The sequence below is a fragment of the Drosophila subobscura genome, chromosome U (assembly GCF_008121235.1).
Source record: "Drosophila subobscura isolate 14011-0131.10 chromosome U, UCBerk_Dsub_1.0, whole genome shotgun sequence".
Taxonomy (NCBI): Eukaryota; Metazoa; Arthropoda; class Insecta; order Diptera; family Drosophilidae; genus Drosophila; species Drosophila subobscura.
The window spans coordinates 21,860,282-21,877,991 of record NC_048534.1 but is presented as its reverse complement, the minus strand read 5'-3'; the positions used below and the strand labels follow the sequence as shown (position 1 = coordinate 21,877,991).

Sequence of the window (17,710 nt, the reverse complement as noted above, 5' to 3'; positions counted from 1 at the left end):
GAATGTCAAACTCAAAAGTAGGCAAAGACCGAGAAAACCAGTTTACAAGAAATACACCAAAATCAACAAATAAAAATAAAACAAGTCACAAAAAAGCTGCAAAATCATTTTTTTTAGAGACCGAAAATTAGCCAAAAATCAAATCAAGATCAAGTCTGGTATGATCTTGATACAAATAGAACTCTTTCGAGTGCATTTCGAGTGCAGTTTCATTGAGTCTGTGTCGGCGTTATATTCCATTGATTGGGGCAGGGCACGACAATTGCTGATCAATTTATGGTGTTGGCTGGCTGTATGACATAATTATTTAAATATGTAAATATCCAAACGAGTATATACGTATGTTTATGTGTATACGAAACTGAAAGAATGCTGAATGAATGAGAATGTTACGTGAAAGGAATGGCTTTGCTTTGAAAGATTATTTACTCTGAAAGAGTGAATTGTATAAATTATTGAGACAAAACTTGATGGATAGGTTACATTGGCTCTTAGGAATATCTGATAAAAGTTGTGGGATTATTCCGTTCTTAAGTTGGACAAGTGGTGTACTTTAAGTGAAGTTTTAAAATGATTCATGTACATAAATTAATAAACCTTTGAGCTATGGCATTAAAGCAGATCTTAAAGAGCAGATAGCAGACTTATAAAGCTTTTATATAAATGTCCGACTGCCATTTAGTTCATTAAAAAATATCCCTGACATTATAAGATTTATGTTGCGCACATGCCATATAATTACCAACTAAAAAATCGCAAAATTGCTATCAAAAGTAGTTCAGAAGCACCGAACCGAAACAACTAACTGCAAGTAAATGTAATTTAAATTTTGGCAAACTCTCAACAACGAACTGTCAAAGGTAGGTTGTGGCTGGGACCTTTGGACACTCACGGCCTGGCCCATAACTCACTCAGTCAATGCAAATTACTCACTTGCTGCCGTCTGCTGTTTTGACATGCAAATACATAAAACTCACAGAAGAAAAAAAAACTAAAAAAACGATCGCCATTTCCATTAAAGTCACGAAACTTTGAGAGAACATGAAACCACTTCAGAACACAGCACAAAAAATAATACTACTGGAAAAAAAGAGTAGGTACTACTCGGTAACGTACAATAGAATGAGGCAATTGATCGTTTCAGAAAGCACGATAAAATAAAACTGAGAAGCATATTTTTACGAGTAGTACGAGAAATACGACCCCAAGAGTCACATTTGGATAGCGATAGGGAAAAGTGACATTGTCAGGGTCAGCACGTGGTCAGCACGGATCAGGGCATTGCTATACGCATACATTTGTATATATAATACATAAATATGTATGCGCAAGCGGTGGGCGTGACTGTAGAGGCTGACTCAAAAGAACTCTTTCCATGAAATGTCGCAGTAGCCGGCAAAAAAATGTTTGTTTGGCTTTCTGGTAGGCAAATATTTTTCAGCTCTTCTCTCTTTTCACATTTGTATACAACACGATTGTTGATTGAGTAGTCGATCCATCAGTCAGCCAATGACCGCTATATTCGGTCTGTATATGATATATGATATGTATTGTTCCTTTGTATATGGTTTTGTGTATTGGATATTCGTTCTCAATTTGTTTTCATTTGTATTTACAATCCGTAAAGGTATGGTATGCGAGAACACGTAATGAGGCAAAATTGATGAAAATTAAGATGATTTGAGTGGGAATTTAAAGGGGAAATGAAGCTACTTTAGAGCTGGATCCGCTACAGAGGCACATACTGCTAAAGTTTAGCTAAACGTTAATTTGCATTTTATATAAATTTAAAAGGGGGCTATAATTAGCTGAAGTAGGCATCCCTGTCAAAAATAATTATCTTAACCGCTTCCGCGCCTAATTACTAACACATTTTAGATTAGCCACAAAACTGTATAAATTTTAACTGCGATTTGCATTCCGAGAGTTCTCATGGGGGGATTATTATGCCCACAACACAGTGATGGCTAGAAGTGCGCCTGCAACTCCCGCAACAAATTGTAAATTGTAATTCAATGCACATGTCCCAGCAGGCCGAGTCATGAATACGTTAAGCAAAGCACCAGATCGAATGATATAACTGGAAATGTGTGCCCACCAGTCAGAGATCGCTTAATCGCGTCGATCTCCACTGTACGCGTAGTAGCACTGTGGCCTACATTTTCAAGTTCTGTCTAAAACAAAGAGTGAGAGTGGCAGATAGAGAGAGAGAGAGCATAGAAGCTTTTTCTTCCCCTTTGATCGTTTGCCCAAAGAACACATGTGCAGCAGGCATTTCATAGCCATATGGCACTCACTTAGTATTCACTGCACTGTGAGACGCAACTACTTGCTATGCGGGCAAGAAAATATGACTAATTTGATTGTTGAATAATTAAAAAAGCCGGAGACGTATGTCTGAAATTGTTTAGCATTTAGGAATTAAAATACAATGCTTGTTAAATATAACACCAGGCAGTGAATCGCTTTGAAATCAGCTGTTTTGTGGCTTGCAAGCCAATGCACTTTACAAGTGAAAGCAGTTTATATGGAAAGCAGATGATTTGAAGACTAGTTGCAGTTAACTTCATTGGATTTTTGGAAAGCCTTTTATTTATTTATTTGTATATTCTTTCATTCAGTCGTCTTCTTTGTTAAGCTTAGAAGTAAAAAGCACAACATTTATTTTATGTCCTCCAACTTCAGTTATTTTCCTTGCGTCTTGTTTTACCTTCTTCTACCTACAAGCAATAAAACCTAAGAACTCTTTCTTCCAAGAAACAATTTATTATTTCGGAGTATCCAATGTTCACCCTGACCAAACTGCCAGTAAGTGTCATACGGGTCGGACAGGAGTGCTCTCTCATACGTATGCTTTCGTTATCCCCTCTCCTGCACACAACTCTCCGCCTGCCTTTCTCGCTTTTTCGTTTAAACTCTTCTACATTCTCACACTCCCTCTTCTGTTAGTGGGTCAGAGGTTGGGTAATGTTAACGAACCTGTTGACTGCGCTCCCGAATGACGATTCTCACACACGCGATGCGCTCGGAAAGTTCTTTCTTCTTTCTTTCGTTTCGTCTCGATTCGATGCTTTAGCTGGTCTTTGTTGTTGAAAGTTTCTTCTTCTTGTGACTAATGCCGTTGCTATAGTTACTAATAATATTCTTCTTTTTGAGACGCAGAATGCGAGTACGCATATGGACCAAGGCAATGCGACGTAGCAATTGACAAGTTGAAAAGCATCGACACAGAACGCAATTCATGAATGAAAACACATCCACTGGGAAACTTTAAGAAAACTTGAGCCCAATGGAAACTTTTTTCTTTGATTTGCACAAACACGCGATTGTTTTCGGATTCTTCTGTATATCAATTGCGGCTTGGTTTTATTTTTGTGTAATTGAATTCGATTTTTTGTTGCACTTTCTTCCTTTTCGGACTGACATTCACTTGGGTGGAAACGAGAGGGACAACGACCGACTCACTGTATGTTTGCGAGGCTTTGTTTTACTCTGCTTTTGCCTCCTTCATTGAACTTATGCAGATGGGCAGCGGCGCGTAAATTAATTTCAATTGTTTCTTTTGTATTTGTCAGCCACGCCACTGTACATTATATACTATTTTTTTTCGATGTTGCTTTACTTTATTGCTTCTTGGGTCTCCCCCTTTAGCGCTACTGTTTCGTTTACACGTGCGCACCAAACGCGACGCTCGCCTCAAATAAACGGTAAAGTGCTCTCCCCACGGCTCTTATAAGACCAGACCCCAACCAGCTCCAACAACAGCTGCTCCAGCACACAGCTGATGATCGCTTGCTCTCACGCTTCGTTTGGGTTCTCTCCCTCGCGCACGCTGTTGACTCTCTCTCTCTCTCTCTTTGAATCGTTTCGCTCTCTTGCCGGCAGCTTACGTTTTTACATTACGTTAGGCGGTGGGTTTTTGTATTGTTGTAATGCAGTGTAAATTACCAGGCCCTGACCTCCATATTGGTACCGTTAGCTGTTTTAAACGGGTAAGCTGCTCTCTCTTGGGTAATTCTCGCCGTTTCTTGGGGCTTAGCTCCGTGCGTGGTTTGGCACAAGTTTCCCTGGTGACGTCGCTTGCATATTGGATTCGCAATTGTCTTTCTTTCAGTGATTCACTCTGCGGTTTCTGCAACTAAATTTCCTGTGATATGGAAAATCTCTTATTGTGCTCTGGGTATTGGAAGACTGATTGGCTATTAAGTGCTATTTGGGTTTTATTGTGGGTTGAATCGGAAACTTGTGTTATAAATAAATCAATTGTTGTCTGTCAGCAATTAGCTCTAGCCCTTTAATGGCCCTTTAATTCTAGGGTTTGAAGAGGGTTTCGCATCGAATAGGGGTTTGGCGGAATTTACTGAAATTGGCAGTTCGTTAAGGAATTTAGTTGGAATTGGATAATTGGTGGGGAATGCATGGTGAACTCCTCTTATAGGTTAAATTTATCACTTTTACTGGTTTTTTAATGGGTTCTATAAAACTAAGATACTTTTTCTATTTATATGTTATCTTTTGTATAATTGTAGGTAAGACTAGATAGCCAAGTATTTTAAATTAATTTAATTCATTTTCTGATGCTGTTCTGCTCTCCTTTAAACAATATAAAATTCTCAATTTATACTAATTGCGCATCTTATGTGTAGATTCTCAGAGAGGTGCCAATAACGTTCTCTTTTATAAACAATCGTACAAATATTTTCCATATCACCCATTGACACATTGACAACATGGAATGCAAAGCATATTGGATCCATTTAATCATCTTTAAAATGCTGCTCACTCCGGCCCAAACAATCCCTTTAAGCCGATAAACTTGCGTAACCAATCAATCAGTCAATCAATTCCTGACACGAATTACTCAAAGATTTGATCTTGGTTCAGGGTACAACTTTAAGCCCTACCCTAGCACCCCATAGCACCCAATAGCACCTGGGCGCATCTCAAGAACCAAACCTTTAGCCGTTGCCCTCTAGCCTAGCCCTTGCCGCTTTCAGCTCTCCATCTATCTATCGATGACTGGTTCTATTCTCATCCCGAATACTAACATTGTACGAGATAGACAGCCAATTCCCTAACTGGCAATTAGACGACAGGCAAATCGCGTTCAACGTGTCGTATAAGCATTTTGTGTTGATAATTGATAATAACGTGATCTGCAAGCCGGATGGAGCTCTATCGGTCGAATCTAAAGCCAGCCATTAGGTCGGCCCATCGATTTTTATAGCATCTAATTATGGTGATTGAGTTGGGTTCGTGAACCGAGCAATTGTAACCCACAGCTTGGATAAATGGCGCAGTTCAGTTCTGGATGTGGATGTTTCGATATCTAGCCTTAGATGCCAACGGAGGAGGGAATGCGAGTAATTAATTTGCCAGCTACAGGCGGGAGATAAGCGTCATTGAATGGGTCAACACAAGATAGCAATTCACCGGCAGATAATGCAGATATTTGCCCTGTTTATCAGCTCCCTCCCCAATTATGTGGTTTTTCCAAGCGATGATGCCGGTGATGATAATAAACGATGTGGTAGATAATATTCCCATTCTTTGTATATCAAATGATTAGGCTACCAATTGCGTATGCTCCCCCCCAACTACCCAACATTTGCAGCGATTCCCACGAACTTTGGCCAAATGAAGTGTTACTCGTTTATCGCCTAGATCGAAATATTACTCAATCCTCTTCAGATGATTTATCTCAGTTACGTGGATTCCCTCCGAATGCAACGTGTGAGTTTGTATGTGTGAGAGCTGAATTTGAATTTCTAATTCGCCACTCGCGAGACAACGTCACGATATTTTTCCCCCTCGAGTAATTGTCGCTGGAAAAAATAAAATAACTCAAAGATCTTGTGGGAGTTGCTTCAATCTCTGGCTTGGGTGAATCACGCTGGGAGAGTGCATTGCGGTTTTAAAATAGTCACACCTTAAACGTTTTTGGTAAAACATTTTTTAAATGCGTTTGAAATCTCGTTTGAGTGTACAAAGGAATTTCCGGAAATTGTTGAAAAAAATTACACAAATTTGCGTATATATTTAAAAAGATTATTTCGCAGTGCTGATTAGATCTACATACAAAATAAATTGTTTTGGTTTGCCTTAAGTAAGCGTGCTTTTTAGGGATATTTTTCCTCAACGTCCTTGTCTTTGAAACTATAAACACCTAAGGAAAAAGTAGCTCTTTGTTTATGCAAAATTTAAAAAAAACTTGAGTATATTTACACCTTGTAAAAGCTAATTAAAAGACTTTCATGTTTTGCATTATTACCTGATTAAATTATTACTACAGAACAAAATTTGTTTTTGTTATTATTTGAGTCATTAAAGTTGTTTACAAAAATGAACTTTACAACGTTTTTAGAGGTTTATTTACCTCAAGCAAAAACAAGAAATTGTTAACCCAATTATATATATGTTTTGGAAGCCCTTGACTTATATAGGAATAGAATTTAGTGGGAATCTCACTAAGGGACTAAAGTTCTCTCCAAGAACCTGTCAACCGTCTAAACCATATCAGAAGGGCCCCGAATCCATTCAGCTGATTTGATTGAGTTGGAAACCTATTTGCTTATACAATTCGGTTGACAACTTAAGCTTTAATGCACTGAAAGCTAACGAACAAATTACACTTTGTCGTCGGAGGCGAAACTACGCAAGCAGAGATCACGTTGACGGGATGATGATGATGATCGTCATCAAGGGGCTGTTGATTCCTGCTGCGAGTATAAGCCCGAGACCGAGACAGCTGATTAGGCAACACGTGTCACCGCCTAGAGGTGACAAAATCTTTGGATTCTTCGCAATCCATGTAGGATCTGTATACAATTTATACAAAGCACTGTAGATTCCAAAAGTATAATATAAAAACCTTGATAACCATCGGTGGGACATAACATGAAGATAGAGCGTGTGCGTCGCAAAATGAACCCAACCAAATTAGAAAACTTACCCCTCGAATCAGTGCAAAAATCTGTGCTCTAAACAAAGGGTCAACATCTGGGTTCATGATCATTTCATTTTTTCCAGCGCGACACTTTTACACTAGAGAGCTTTAGTCAAAACAAAAATTCCAAGATGATAGCATAGCAGAATAAACAAATTTCTAAAGCAACAAAGTGAGAACACACAAAAAATAGAAGAATCATCCAGCAATGAGCAAACGAACCTGCGAAGTGAAGTCTTTCTTTATGCCGGGCCAGAAATCGCAAGAAAATAAAATCGCATTATTAAAAGTCCACTTTGGACGCCAAATGTTTTGCTAATGAGATATAAATATATACTATAAAGATATTTATATATATCCATATCCAGCGCCAAATCGGCTTACGTACAGCACACGGACTGGAATCGGACTCCCCTCCATTTGGCAACTAATTAAGGCTGATCGGGCGGGGAGGAAAGGGATCATAGGAAGAGTCTGGTATTGGGAATGGGTCCGGTACAGGGCACTGAGTCTGCTACTGTCTTGGAAGACTCTGTGCCTGATTGGCATGCACACCATTGCAGGTTCCACAGCGCGATGGGCGAGCGGTAACGTACTCGGGGGCAAGCCCATTTGGCGTGACGTTAGTTAAATATGAATGAATCCAATGAATGAATAAATGAAATGAAGCGAAGTGAAGTGAAGCCGGCCTCATGCTACCTCTCTGCTTAGCATTTTGGTCTGCTCCCATCTCCCCATCAAACGTTTAATGATCGTATCAGAGATCTCGGCTGGAAGATTCCACTCCGGGGCGTACATGACGATGGTAACGTAGACAGACGGGAGCGAACCGGACCACAGCTGAATGGAATCAATTTTGGTATATAGTTCACCATCTAGCGATGGGATTTTATTTGCTGGAAATTAAGCAAACCAAAACTAAGCACCCAACTAAGTAAAAATATTGCAAATGAGCAATGAAAACTTGTACTATAATTACGCTTTTTTCACAAGCAGCAGTTATACAATGAAAAGTGAAATCGAGTATTATTAGAGTCCGACTTTCATGTGAGGGTATAATTAAGCGTGTAATAATGCAAACTTAGATGCGATCCATAGGAAAAGTACTAAGAAATTTAAGTGCAGAGATGCGATCCATAGGAAAAGTACAAGCAAACTAAAGTGCAGAGGAAAATACATATATGTACAAGGAAATTGGAAAAAAATAAAATATTCACTAAAAATAGTTTTAGGAGCAAAGGAAGTACATTTATTGGCATTCTTTTAGCCAACAGTTTATGAACTAATCTTTATCTATAAAAATGCATTCTATATAGCCAGAAATTATTTAGATATTTTCAATAGTCTTCCAATGCAAGTATTCTAAAAGTTAAAAAAAGTACAGAACTAAACATGCCTTCGTCCAGTTAACCAAAGAATGATTCATGCACATTCAATATGCCTTTTTATGCTTCCCCAAAACCACATTAAACGAACCTTCAACTACAATTACTATCCAACCAACAAAGCGACTTACATTTTTGGTTTTTCCTAACCGAAGTAGCACTTCCTCCCTCAATCAAAGTACCATCTCTAGGCCCAAAACCCATGCGTCACTTTCTTTCCACCCACCAAAAACAGACAAAAGCCAACAACAGAGCGTCGGCCAGAAAGCCACCGGAAACCCGCAAAGAACAGAACAGAAAGAGGAGAGAAATTAGAATTCGAGACACGCGAGGCATGACCATACTTTACGATGCCATGTTCTCGTATATTGTACTATCGAAAGGTGTGTTCTGAAAGGAAGACGCGGCTCAGCTTACAATGGATCGCTTGCATATGAATATGAAAATATATTCTTTTGGTCATTTCATTGTTTCAATTCCTATAAGACTGCGTGCTGCTGCTCTTCATCGAATCGAGTTGAATAAACTGTAAGAATAAACTGTAAAGTGGTGGAAATCGATGATGATGATGATGATGATCCTACACTGAGTTGAGGTGATTGCACTCGACCTCCAGTCAGCAGCTGTCAATGGCACTCAACCTTCGGAGATTAAAAGACGCCGCGGCAAAGAACAGAAAAAAAAGTAATAGATCCAGCCAGCAGCTGCTGGGGCTGCATGGATGATGCATGTGTGTCGCTTTATCGGCATGACATTATGCTCAAACTTGACCGATATAGCTTATCATAGGAACAAAAAATAACTAGAGAGATTTACTGCCAAAGTCCCACTGCAATGCCAATTGAATGCCAATTCGGTTGAGTCGAGCACAAGACAGAAATATGCAGATAGAGTGCGATAGAATATAGCGAAAGAGACAGATGGAGTATAATTATTGTGGGAAAGACCTTGGAAGTATATTTTGCAAATTGCATTTACAAAGTTAGAACAAAAACAGCAAAACAAAGAAACAAAATAAAATGCAAATTGCAAGCGGAAACTTTTACAGTCAATGCTGGACAATTTAGAACCTTCCATAAACTGACAGCTGCTTTGGGGAAACTTTGTTTCGAATCTATCCCATGACCAACCCTAAAAGTCTGTTGCTGAACCAAAACAAACGAACAAGGGATATCCTGTTCCTGGAAGAGAACTTGCAGTCAATGGAAAATTTATATTCCGCTGAAGAGAGCTTGCACTGTATTTATTACACTATGTACGAGTACGCAGACATTTGATATTGTATGAATAAACCATCTTCAGAGCTGATACTCCCATGAATAATCCATATCCGACCCTGTGGAAGTCGAACGTGTCTGCCTGCACCAACTGTTGATGGCCGTTCAAGGGAGATCTTACTGTACGATACACTGCTATATAGACATTTGATATTCATATGATTAATCCATATACGCACGGCAGCAGGGTTCAAAGAGGTCTCTAAAAGTCACCTTAAACACAGCACTTACAATAATTAAATTGCATTAACCATTCACGATTAACCTTTGACCGCACGAGCCTTGAAGCCTTCACTTAAACACTTTCTGCTCAAAATAAACTTCAACTTACACAGTATATTAAAAATATGCATCCAAAAATATGCGGCCGCTTGTCTTTTCGCTACTTGTTGTGCCCGCAACTGCAGTAAAAATACAAATAAAATAGGAACTACAATACTGCATGGAATGGAAAAAAGGAAACGAAAACAAAACGCGTAATAGCCCGAGTGAGAGGGTGAAAGTGCAAAAGGGGGTTGAAAATGCAATGCAGATTACAGTGCCACTAGGCGCCAATAGCTGGCAGTTTCAAAATTTTCCAGCAGCTAAGCACACTGTTATTTTGATGTCGCAACTTATCGCACTAAAAGATCGCAAAAAAATGTTTGTAACAATTTCCATGTCTACTGACATTTTCTGTTGAAAGCGTATTTAACAAAAATTCAATAAAAAGGAGTTTTCAAATTAGTCAGTTATGTAGAAAATTTATTGATCTTTCGGAAAAAATTATGTTTTCAGTGCTGAGAGTCATAAATGGTTTGTAATATTAAGCCGAATATCAAAATCGAGAAATATGATTTACGATAATGGACGGAGAATGCTTAACCGGTTGTCGACTATTGGGTATATCAATTTACTCATGAATATTAGCCACTTGAACATTTATCGGACAGTTTAAGTGAAATCTATTGAGGTAATTTGTATTTTCTAAGTAAATTGAAAGCAAAGGCAGGCAACAAGTACAATGTACAATCGGTATCATATTCACGATTCAACATTAGAAGTTCAGCTGTTTAAGTAAAGGGGCTTAAGTGGGCTAAGTTATTTCACTCATCACCCAGGGCCATGGTATATTAAATTAATTGTTTTGGTATATTTGCGGTATATTAACAACATTTGCGGCATATTTTGGTATATTTCTAAGGGTCTGGTGCCCTGGAAAAACTGGACAAATTCGTACAAAGCAATAGTTAATTTTAATTAAATTCAATTAAACAATGAAAATATCCAGATTCAAAAAGTCTCACAAGACTTTGGTGTTTTTCGCCACCAACTTTGACTATCGGGAACCCTACCAGGTGCTGGTGGATGCCACGTTCTGCCAGGCGGCGCTGCTGGTGAGGAATCGAGACCAAACTTGTTGAATATTTTAATACAATTTACATATTTCAGCACAAAATTGGCATTGACGAGCAGATAAGGAAGTATTTCCAATGCAGTGCCAAGCTGCTGACCACCCAGTGTGTGATCCTCGAGGCGGAGGCACTGGGCGCACCCTTGACAGGGGCCACAACGATTGTCAAGAAGTTCCATGTGCACAAATGCGGACACGAGGGCAAGCCTGTGGCAACCGCTGAATGCATCAAATCAATGGTAAGATTTCGGAGAACTAACGAGTCACCAACTAATCCCACTCTTCCCGACAGACCAAGGACAATCGCTACATAGTCGCCTCCCAGGATCGCCTTCTGCAGGAGAGTCTGCGCAAGATTCCCGGACGCTGCCTGCTCTATTTGCACAAAGCCACACCTGTGCTCGAGGCGCCCTCAAAGGCATCAAAAAGTGGGTGCTAAAACAGGCCAAGGACCTCATGCTGGGCAAGCATGCCGCAAAGATTGACTACATGAAGGAGAAGCAGGGCCTGAAGCCAGCAGAGGCTACCACCAGCAGTTCAACAAAACGCAAGGGACCCAAGAATCCCAATCCGCTGTCCTGCAAAAGAGCAAAAAGGAAAAGAGCAAACCGCCGCTACAAGGCGTAGAACAAACGGCGCTGACAAAAGCGAAACGGAAACGTGTCAAGATCCCTGCCCATGTCAAGGCAGCGCTTGGGAAAGATTAGCTCTTAGAATAGTTGTTTATGTGATTAAAGCAAGATAAAATGTGAAGAAATCTTGTCCATAGTGCGTTTTGCAACCAAAACAAGGGAATCCAAGTTGAGGCCGTGTTTTGTAGTGGATGATCAGCAAACAAACGCAATTCCACTTTATCTTTGTGTACATTTGCATATATTGTTTAAATAATTAAACACTGTACATGTATAAAAGATGACTGAGCACCGAGATGGGCAACGCCGCAGCTCACAATTTACCCTCGCGAATCTTGTTGAGCGTCTGCTCGGTCATAAACTGGCCGAGGATCTTGGTCAGCGTGGGATTGCGGGCGCAGTAGGCCAGCAGGTTGACGGGGAAGAGGCCACACCAGGTAAGATCCATCTTGTTGGCCAGTGCGACGGCAAAGAGTTCGCCGCAGCGCTCCGCTGTCATCCGCTTCTGATTGGCCGTACTCTTTCCCAACTTGGCGCCCTGCTCGCCCGTGAACGCCTCCTGCAGGAAGTCCGTGGCAATGGGCCCAGGGGCGAAGATGGTCACGTCCAGCTTGCGCATCTCCAGCTTCAGGGACAGCAGATAGGCGTTCAGGGCATGCTTGGCCGCACAATAGGTGGCCGAGAAGGGCACAGGACCGAAACCGGCGATGCTGGAAGTGGCGGCCACATGGCCACGACCACCGTTCTGCTCGACGAAGTAGCGCACCACCAGACGCGTGAGATGGACCACGGAAAAGACGTCCAACTCGAACAGCTCCCGATCCACCTCGATCTCAATGTCCGTCCAGCTGGCGCGCTGCGATCTGCCCGCATTGTTCACCAGCACATCCAGGCGATCGAAGTGGTTGAGCACATCAAAGATATTGGACTCGTGCCGCTGCAATTGCAGCATATCCATGGGCAGAATGAGCACATCCTTGGTAGCCAACAGTCCGCGAGCAGCTGCCAAACACTCCTTCTGCACCTCCTCCAGCTGCTCCACCCGTCGGGCACTCAAAACCAGGCGAACGCCATGGCGGGCCAGGCTCAGGGCCAGGGAGCGTCCAATGCCGCTGGAGGCGCCCGTTATCCACACCACCTGGCCGCGCATCGACGACAGCGAAACGCCAAACTTTGACTTGATCCACAGGGCCACATTGCAGTCGAGCACGATCCACAGCAGCACATAGATCACATAGTACGCCACCAGCAGGATCAGCAGGAACTCCAGGAAGCTCATTGTGCACGCTGCTTTTGCTACCTTTGCACTTTGCCGTAATATAATCAACTGCAAAGCAAAAGTTTCGACTCCTCTTTTGTGAGGGGAACCGCACAGATAAGACCCAGATCAGCTGTTTCGCACTAATACCGTTTCATTAACATGCCCATGCGATGGGGAAAGATTGCTCCGGTGTGGGTTGCCAGAGATGATGCAGTGACTTTTGTGTGGTGTTAATTATGTGATTTTGTATGCTGGTGCACAATATAATTGTTTTCCCGTTGGCATGTTAAATGCAGTTCGCAAATAGCTAATGGTTATTAATGCAGAGTTTTCGAACTTTTCTGGAAAAAATTGCATGAAATAAATATCAAACGCTTATAACGTGATCTAATCCCATGCAGTCACACAATTGCTCATCTCCGACTGCCCGAAGGCTTTCCTTTTACATAAAAGTCAAGACGTCTGGAAAATACTTAAAAAATTTGCTCGTTTTTTTTTTTGGAAATGTAAGTAAACTAAAGATTTATTGATGGAGTCTAAGCCTGCAGCACATCGCCCAGACTGTCGCAGATTTTGTCGATTTCCGTGTAGCCCGCCTGCTCCAGCGTCAGTATTGCATTGACAGAGCCATTGTCTCGCGCAGGGAATTCGCCTTGACCCAGATGCGCCCATTGACGCCAATGGCGATCTCGTAGGCCAGTTCGCGGGTAAGTGCAGCCAGTGCCGGACAATTCTCGCGCAGTAACAGACGTCCCAGGTTGAGGGTGCATTTGAAGAAGAATCCATCGGCGAGGAGGCCCAGTTTGCCGCGCTTTCCATTCGAGTTGACGCACACCAGCTCCGGCTCGATGTCTGCACTGGCGTTGAGCACACGCGCGTAGATGATGTCGCCCGGATTTAGGTCGGGCCGGTTCTTCTTGGTGGCCGCTTCAAAGGCCAGATACGGAATGGAAGCAATGTCCGCCGAGCCAATGTCAACGCGGTACAGATCCCCCGCCTTGCCTTTGATAATTCCCAGCACCAGGTCCCCTCGAGCGGGCACGTAGCGTCTCTGATAGTTGTCGATCCAGAACGTGTTGGGCTCCTTGTGACGCAGGGGACCCGCTTTGCTGGCCACCACTGTATCGTCCAGTCGCCGCAGTCCTGGTCCCAGTATTACGCGCTTCTCCTTGGCCACCTCCTCTATCCTGGTGATGCGTTCTCCAGGCATTACAATTGCGCTGCCGCTGTCCATTTTATCAGTAGTTTTTTCTTAAATTCAGCGTTTTAAATCCAAAACAAAAGCCGGCCGCGTGTGTCGTTTGAAACATATGGCCACAAGGTGGCGCGTTTTGCAGCACTGCTTGAGAAAACAGCTTGGTAGCCCTGGTACCGCAAATGTTAGTTAACAGTGCATGTAAGATCAGCTGTTAGGTCACAAAATATATTTTTTTTTAATATTTAGCAAATTTGATACCCTACATGGTGGGGTATGACATTTGCACATTCATTTTCTAGTTTCTACTATAATTTGTTATCAAAACTTTCTCTTGCAGTTTGGCCTATATGCCATCGCAAACCCCTGTGCGTCTAACCTTGTGCGAAGGTCAATTCTCCCAAAGGAAAGCACAGTTCACCCCCCGCCACAAAAAAGTTTAGCCGGCGCAGCACCTGGAGACGCATACATATAGAGAGCGACAGCGATTTCTCTCTCTCAACCAACCACCAGAATCGGCTCCCAACAGCAATGGCGAGCTTATTAGCTTTACGTGGCGCTCTCCGCTGCTGGCCCCACTCTAGGGGAGCAGCGAGACTCGGCAGCGAAGGCGGCTTCCACAGTCGTTTTCACGTCCACAGCTTTCATTAGCAAAGCAGCCAGCAACGCCGGAAGCTCTATAGAATCGCTATCATCTGGATTTAAATTTCTCAAATTTAAAAGTTCTTGGTATGTACTAGTGTGCTGCGTGTGTGTGTGATTAATAATATTTAATAATTTGATATGCCAAGTGCGTTTTAATTGCTTCCATCAGTTTTTTAATCAAATTGTAGTGCAAATGCAAAGATTTCTCTGCCGCAAAGCCCCTGCGATTATCTAACAAAAATGTCTGTGCAAAATTTTCAAGAGCCGCTCCCTTGCTTTGCTGCAGGCGTTTTTCGTCGATTTAATTGAAACTAAAACAATGACAAATAATGTTTATTGCAGTTATTTCCACAAATCGTGTACTTTCGCTTTTTGTCTGGGCAACTTTTACACGTATTCCGGCTGTGGTTTTTTGCGTACTTTGCGAGTGACCTTTAAAAGCTGCTTAGAGGTCATACAGAGAAGCGCTCAGTGCTGCGCTGCGTTGTTCTCCCGCTGAGTAGAAAATACATTTTCTTTGCGTTTCCGAGCAAAATGCCGCCCGTGTTGATGACTTTTAACAATTTTAGAATACTTTAATTAGAGATTTGATAAAAATTAAATAAATTAAATGGTAGGAATTTTAGGGGAATATTCCATGATGAAAGTCCAACAAACAAATTTGAAACTCTTATCTGTTGGCAGTCAGCTTGTCTTTTTTTAAAACAATTCCAGAGGGCATTACAATGATGGTGTGATGTGGGAACAAAACATTTTTGTTTGCTAAGAATAAAATTAATTTTTGTGGTTTCTTTTACACCACAAACCACACAGATTACAATTGTTTAACCCTTTTCCCATCTCTCTCTCTTACATTTGCAGCAGCAATATGACTATCAAGGCGATCAAGGCACGTCAAATCTACGACTCCCGTGGCAACCCCACCGTTGAGGTCGATCTGACCACCGAGAATGGTCTGTTCCGTGCCGCCGTGCCATCTGGCGCCTCCACCGGTGTCCATGAGGCACTGGAGCTGCGCGACAACGACAAGGCTAACTACCATGGCAAGTCCGTGCTGAAGGCTGTGGCCCATGTCAACGATACCCTCGGACCCGAGGTGATCAAGGCCAATCTGGATGTGGTTGATCAGGCTGCTGTCGACAACTTCATGATCAAGCTGGACGGCACCGAGAACAAGAGCAAGTTCGGCGCCAATGCCATTCTGGGCATTTCCCTGGCCGTTGCCAAGGCTGGTGCCGCCAAGAAGAACGTGCCCCTGTACAAACACATCGCCGATCTGGCTGGCAACAAGGAGATCATCCTGCCCGTGCCCGCTTTCAACGTGATCAACGGTGGCAGCCATGCCGGCAACAAGCTGGCCATGCAGGAGTTCATGATCCTGCCCACCGGCGCCACCACCTTCACCGAGGCCATGAAGATGGGCTCCGAGGTGTACCATCATCTGAAGAACGTGATCAAGGCCAAGTTCGGTCTGGATGCCACCGCTGTCGGTGATGAGGGTGGCTTTGCCCCCAACATTCAATCCAACAAGGAGGCTCTCGTCCTGATCACCGATGCCATCGCCAAGGCTGGCTACACTGGCAAGGTAAGGAAGAACTCAATAGTCGCGCTGCGAATGTAATCTCTATAATTCCACTTTGTATACTCCACTTTACAGATCGAAATCGGCATGGATGTTGCTGCCTCTGAGTTCTTCAAGGATGGTTTGTACGATCTGGACTTCAAGAACCCCGCGAGCGACAAGGCCCAGTGGCTGACACCCGACAAGCTGGCCAATCTGTACCAGGAGTTCATCAAGGAGTTCCCCATTACATCGATTGAGGATCCCTTCGACCAGGATCACTGGGATGCCTGGACCAACCTGACCAGCAACACCAAGATCCAGATTGTCGGCGACGATCTGACCGTGACCAACCCCAAGCGCATTGCCACCGCCGTCGAGAAGGGCGCCTGCAACTGCCTGCTGCTGAAGGTGAACCAGATCGGTACCGTCACCGAGTCCATTGCCGCCCATTTGTTGGCCAAGAAGAACGGCTGGGGCACCATGGTCTCTCACCGTTCCGGCGAGACTGAGGATTCGTTCATTGGTGATTTGGTTGTGGGTCTGTCCACTGGCCAGATCAAGACCGGTGCTCCATGCCGCTCCGAGCGTCTGGCCAAGTATAACCAGATCTTGCGCATTGAGGAGGAGATCGGCTCCGGTGTCAAGTTCGCCGGCAAGAGCTTCAGGAAGCCCCAGTAAGCGTTGCTACTTCAAAATTCCAACCACACCGAAAGCACCCGCTAATCCAGCACGAGACCATTGGACTGGATGATGATCAGCAGCAGCTGCAGGAGAAGACCCATCCTGGGGTGGTGCTGATATTTGGTGTACGTGTTCTCGTCAACCCCCTTTTTGGATTTTTGTGTCTGGCGCACAAAAGGCAACAGAATTAAAATACCAAAATGCCGTTTTGCTGTCTCTATGCTTCGTTATTAGACATTATTATTAATGTTAAAACATGATCTAATCATTATTTATAAACAACCAAACAAAACAAACATCCCCATGTATCAGATATTCTGTTAGCCGACGCCACCCCGCAACAACTTGGCACAGGGCGTGGATATCGTATTTGTAGTCGTTGTAATTCTTTTGAAATTATATACACACTCAATCCCCACCCCCACCCACTACAGAGAACCCACAAAATTATTGTTGAGACATAGAATTAAGCAGAAAATCTCGTTCAACTCAAATAAAGCGAATGACCTCCCCAGGTGTTCCAATAGTCGATCCCACAGAGAAAAACAATACACTAAACTGAAGGAAAACTCGTCACAAATTATCAACGTGTACAATAATGCTATACTCAGATTTGTTAGTTAATTGTGAAATAAAATATAACTTAAAACTGGAAAATGCAATTCTTAGCAGTGCCAACATCTGTGGGGAGTCTGCTGCATACATTAGACGCCCTCTGTTGGCCGTTGGCA

At 42.8% G+C, this 17,710-nt stretch overlaps 4 protein-coding genes and 1 long non-coding RNA gene across 5 annotated transcripts; 3 read left to right on the top strand and 2 right to left on the bottom strand.

Annotated features, from left to right (window-relative positions):
• Nucleotides 1-10,785: 10,785 nt before the first annotated feature.
• LOC117901931 (rRNA-processing protein UTP23 homolog) lies at nt 10,786-11,754 on the top strand. The gene is given in 5 exon segments (XM_034812899.1): nt 10,786-10,984; nt 11,040-11,240; nt 11,294-11,420; nt 11,423-11,581; nt 11,584-11,754. Coding segments are annotated over 5 exon segments (732 nt in total). The 5' UTR covers nt 10,786-10,864; the 3' UTR covers nt 11,709-11,754.
• A 133-nt stretch (nt 11,755-11,887) lies between these two features.
• On the bottom strand, nt 11,888-13,008 carry LOC117901929 (dehydrogenase/reductase SDR family member 7). Its single transcript, XM_034812898.1, has one exon. The coding sequence runs from the start codon at nt 12,910-12,912 to the stop codon at nt 11,947-11,949; it is 966 nt and encodes a 321-aa protein (XP_034668789.1). The 5' UTR covers nt 12,913-13,008; the 3' UTR covers nt 11,888-11,946.
• Nucleotides 13,009-13,313: 305 nt separating this feature from the next.
• LOC117901934 lies at nt 13,314-14,521 on the top strand. Its single transcript, XR_004649345.1, has 2 exons — nt 13,314-13,400; nt 14,430-14,521. It is a non-coding gene; the product is annotated as an uncharacterized LOC117901934 (long non-coding RNA).
• Nucleotides 13,365-14,234, bottom strand: LOC117901932 (exosome complex component RRP40). The gene has a single exon (XM_034812900.1). The coding sequence runs from the start codon at nt 14,126-14,128 to the stop codon at nt 13,502-13,504; it is 627 nt and encodes a 208-aa protein (XP_034668791.1). The 5' UTR covers nt 14,129-14,234; the 3' UTR covers nt 13,365-13,501.
• Nucleotides 14,522-14,662: 141 nt separating the features above from the next.
• LOC117901927 (enolase) lies at nt 14,663-17,510 on the top strand. Its single transcript, XM_034812896.1, has 3 exons — nt 14,663-14,818; nt 15,596-16,319; nt 16,392-17,510. The coding sequence occupies exons 2-3, from the start codon at nt 15,603-15,605 to the stop codon at nt 16,974-16,976; spliced, it is 1,302 nt and encodes a 433-aa protein (XP_034668787.1). The 5' UTR covers nt 14,663-14,818; nt 15,596-15,602; the 3' UTR covers nt 16,977-17,510.
• The last annotated feature ends 200 nt before the right edge of the window (nt 17,511-17,710 follow it).

Bases quoted from the DNA above. Each gene is read 5' to 3' on its own strand.
- LOC117901929 (XM_034812898.1), bottom strand. From the start codon at position 12,912: ATGAGCTTCCTGGAGTTCCTGCTGATCCTGCTGGTGGCGTACTATGTG.
- LOC117901932 (XM_034812900.1), bottom strand. From the start codon at position 14,128: ATGGACAGCGGCAGCGCAATTGTAATGCCTGGAGAACGCATCACCAGG.
- LOC117901927 (XM_034812896.1), top strand. From the start codon at position 15,603: ATGACTATCAAGGCGATCAAGGCACGTCAAATCTACGACTCCCGTGGC. The intron at 16,320-16,391 runs GTAAGGAAGAAC...TCCACTTTACAG, and splicing joins AGGCTGGCTACACTGGCAAG to ATCGAAATCGGCATGGATGT.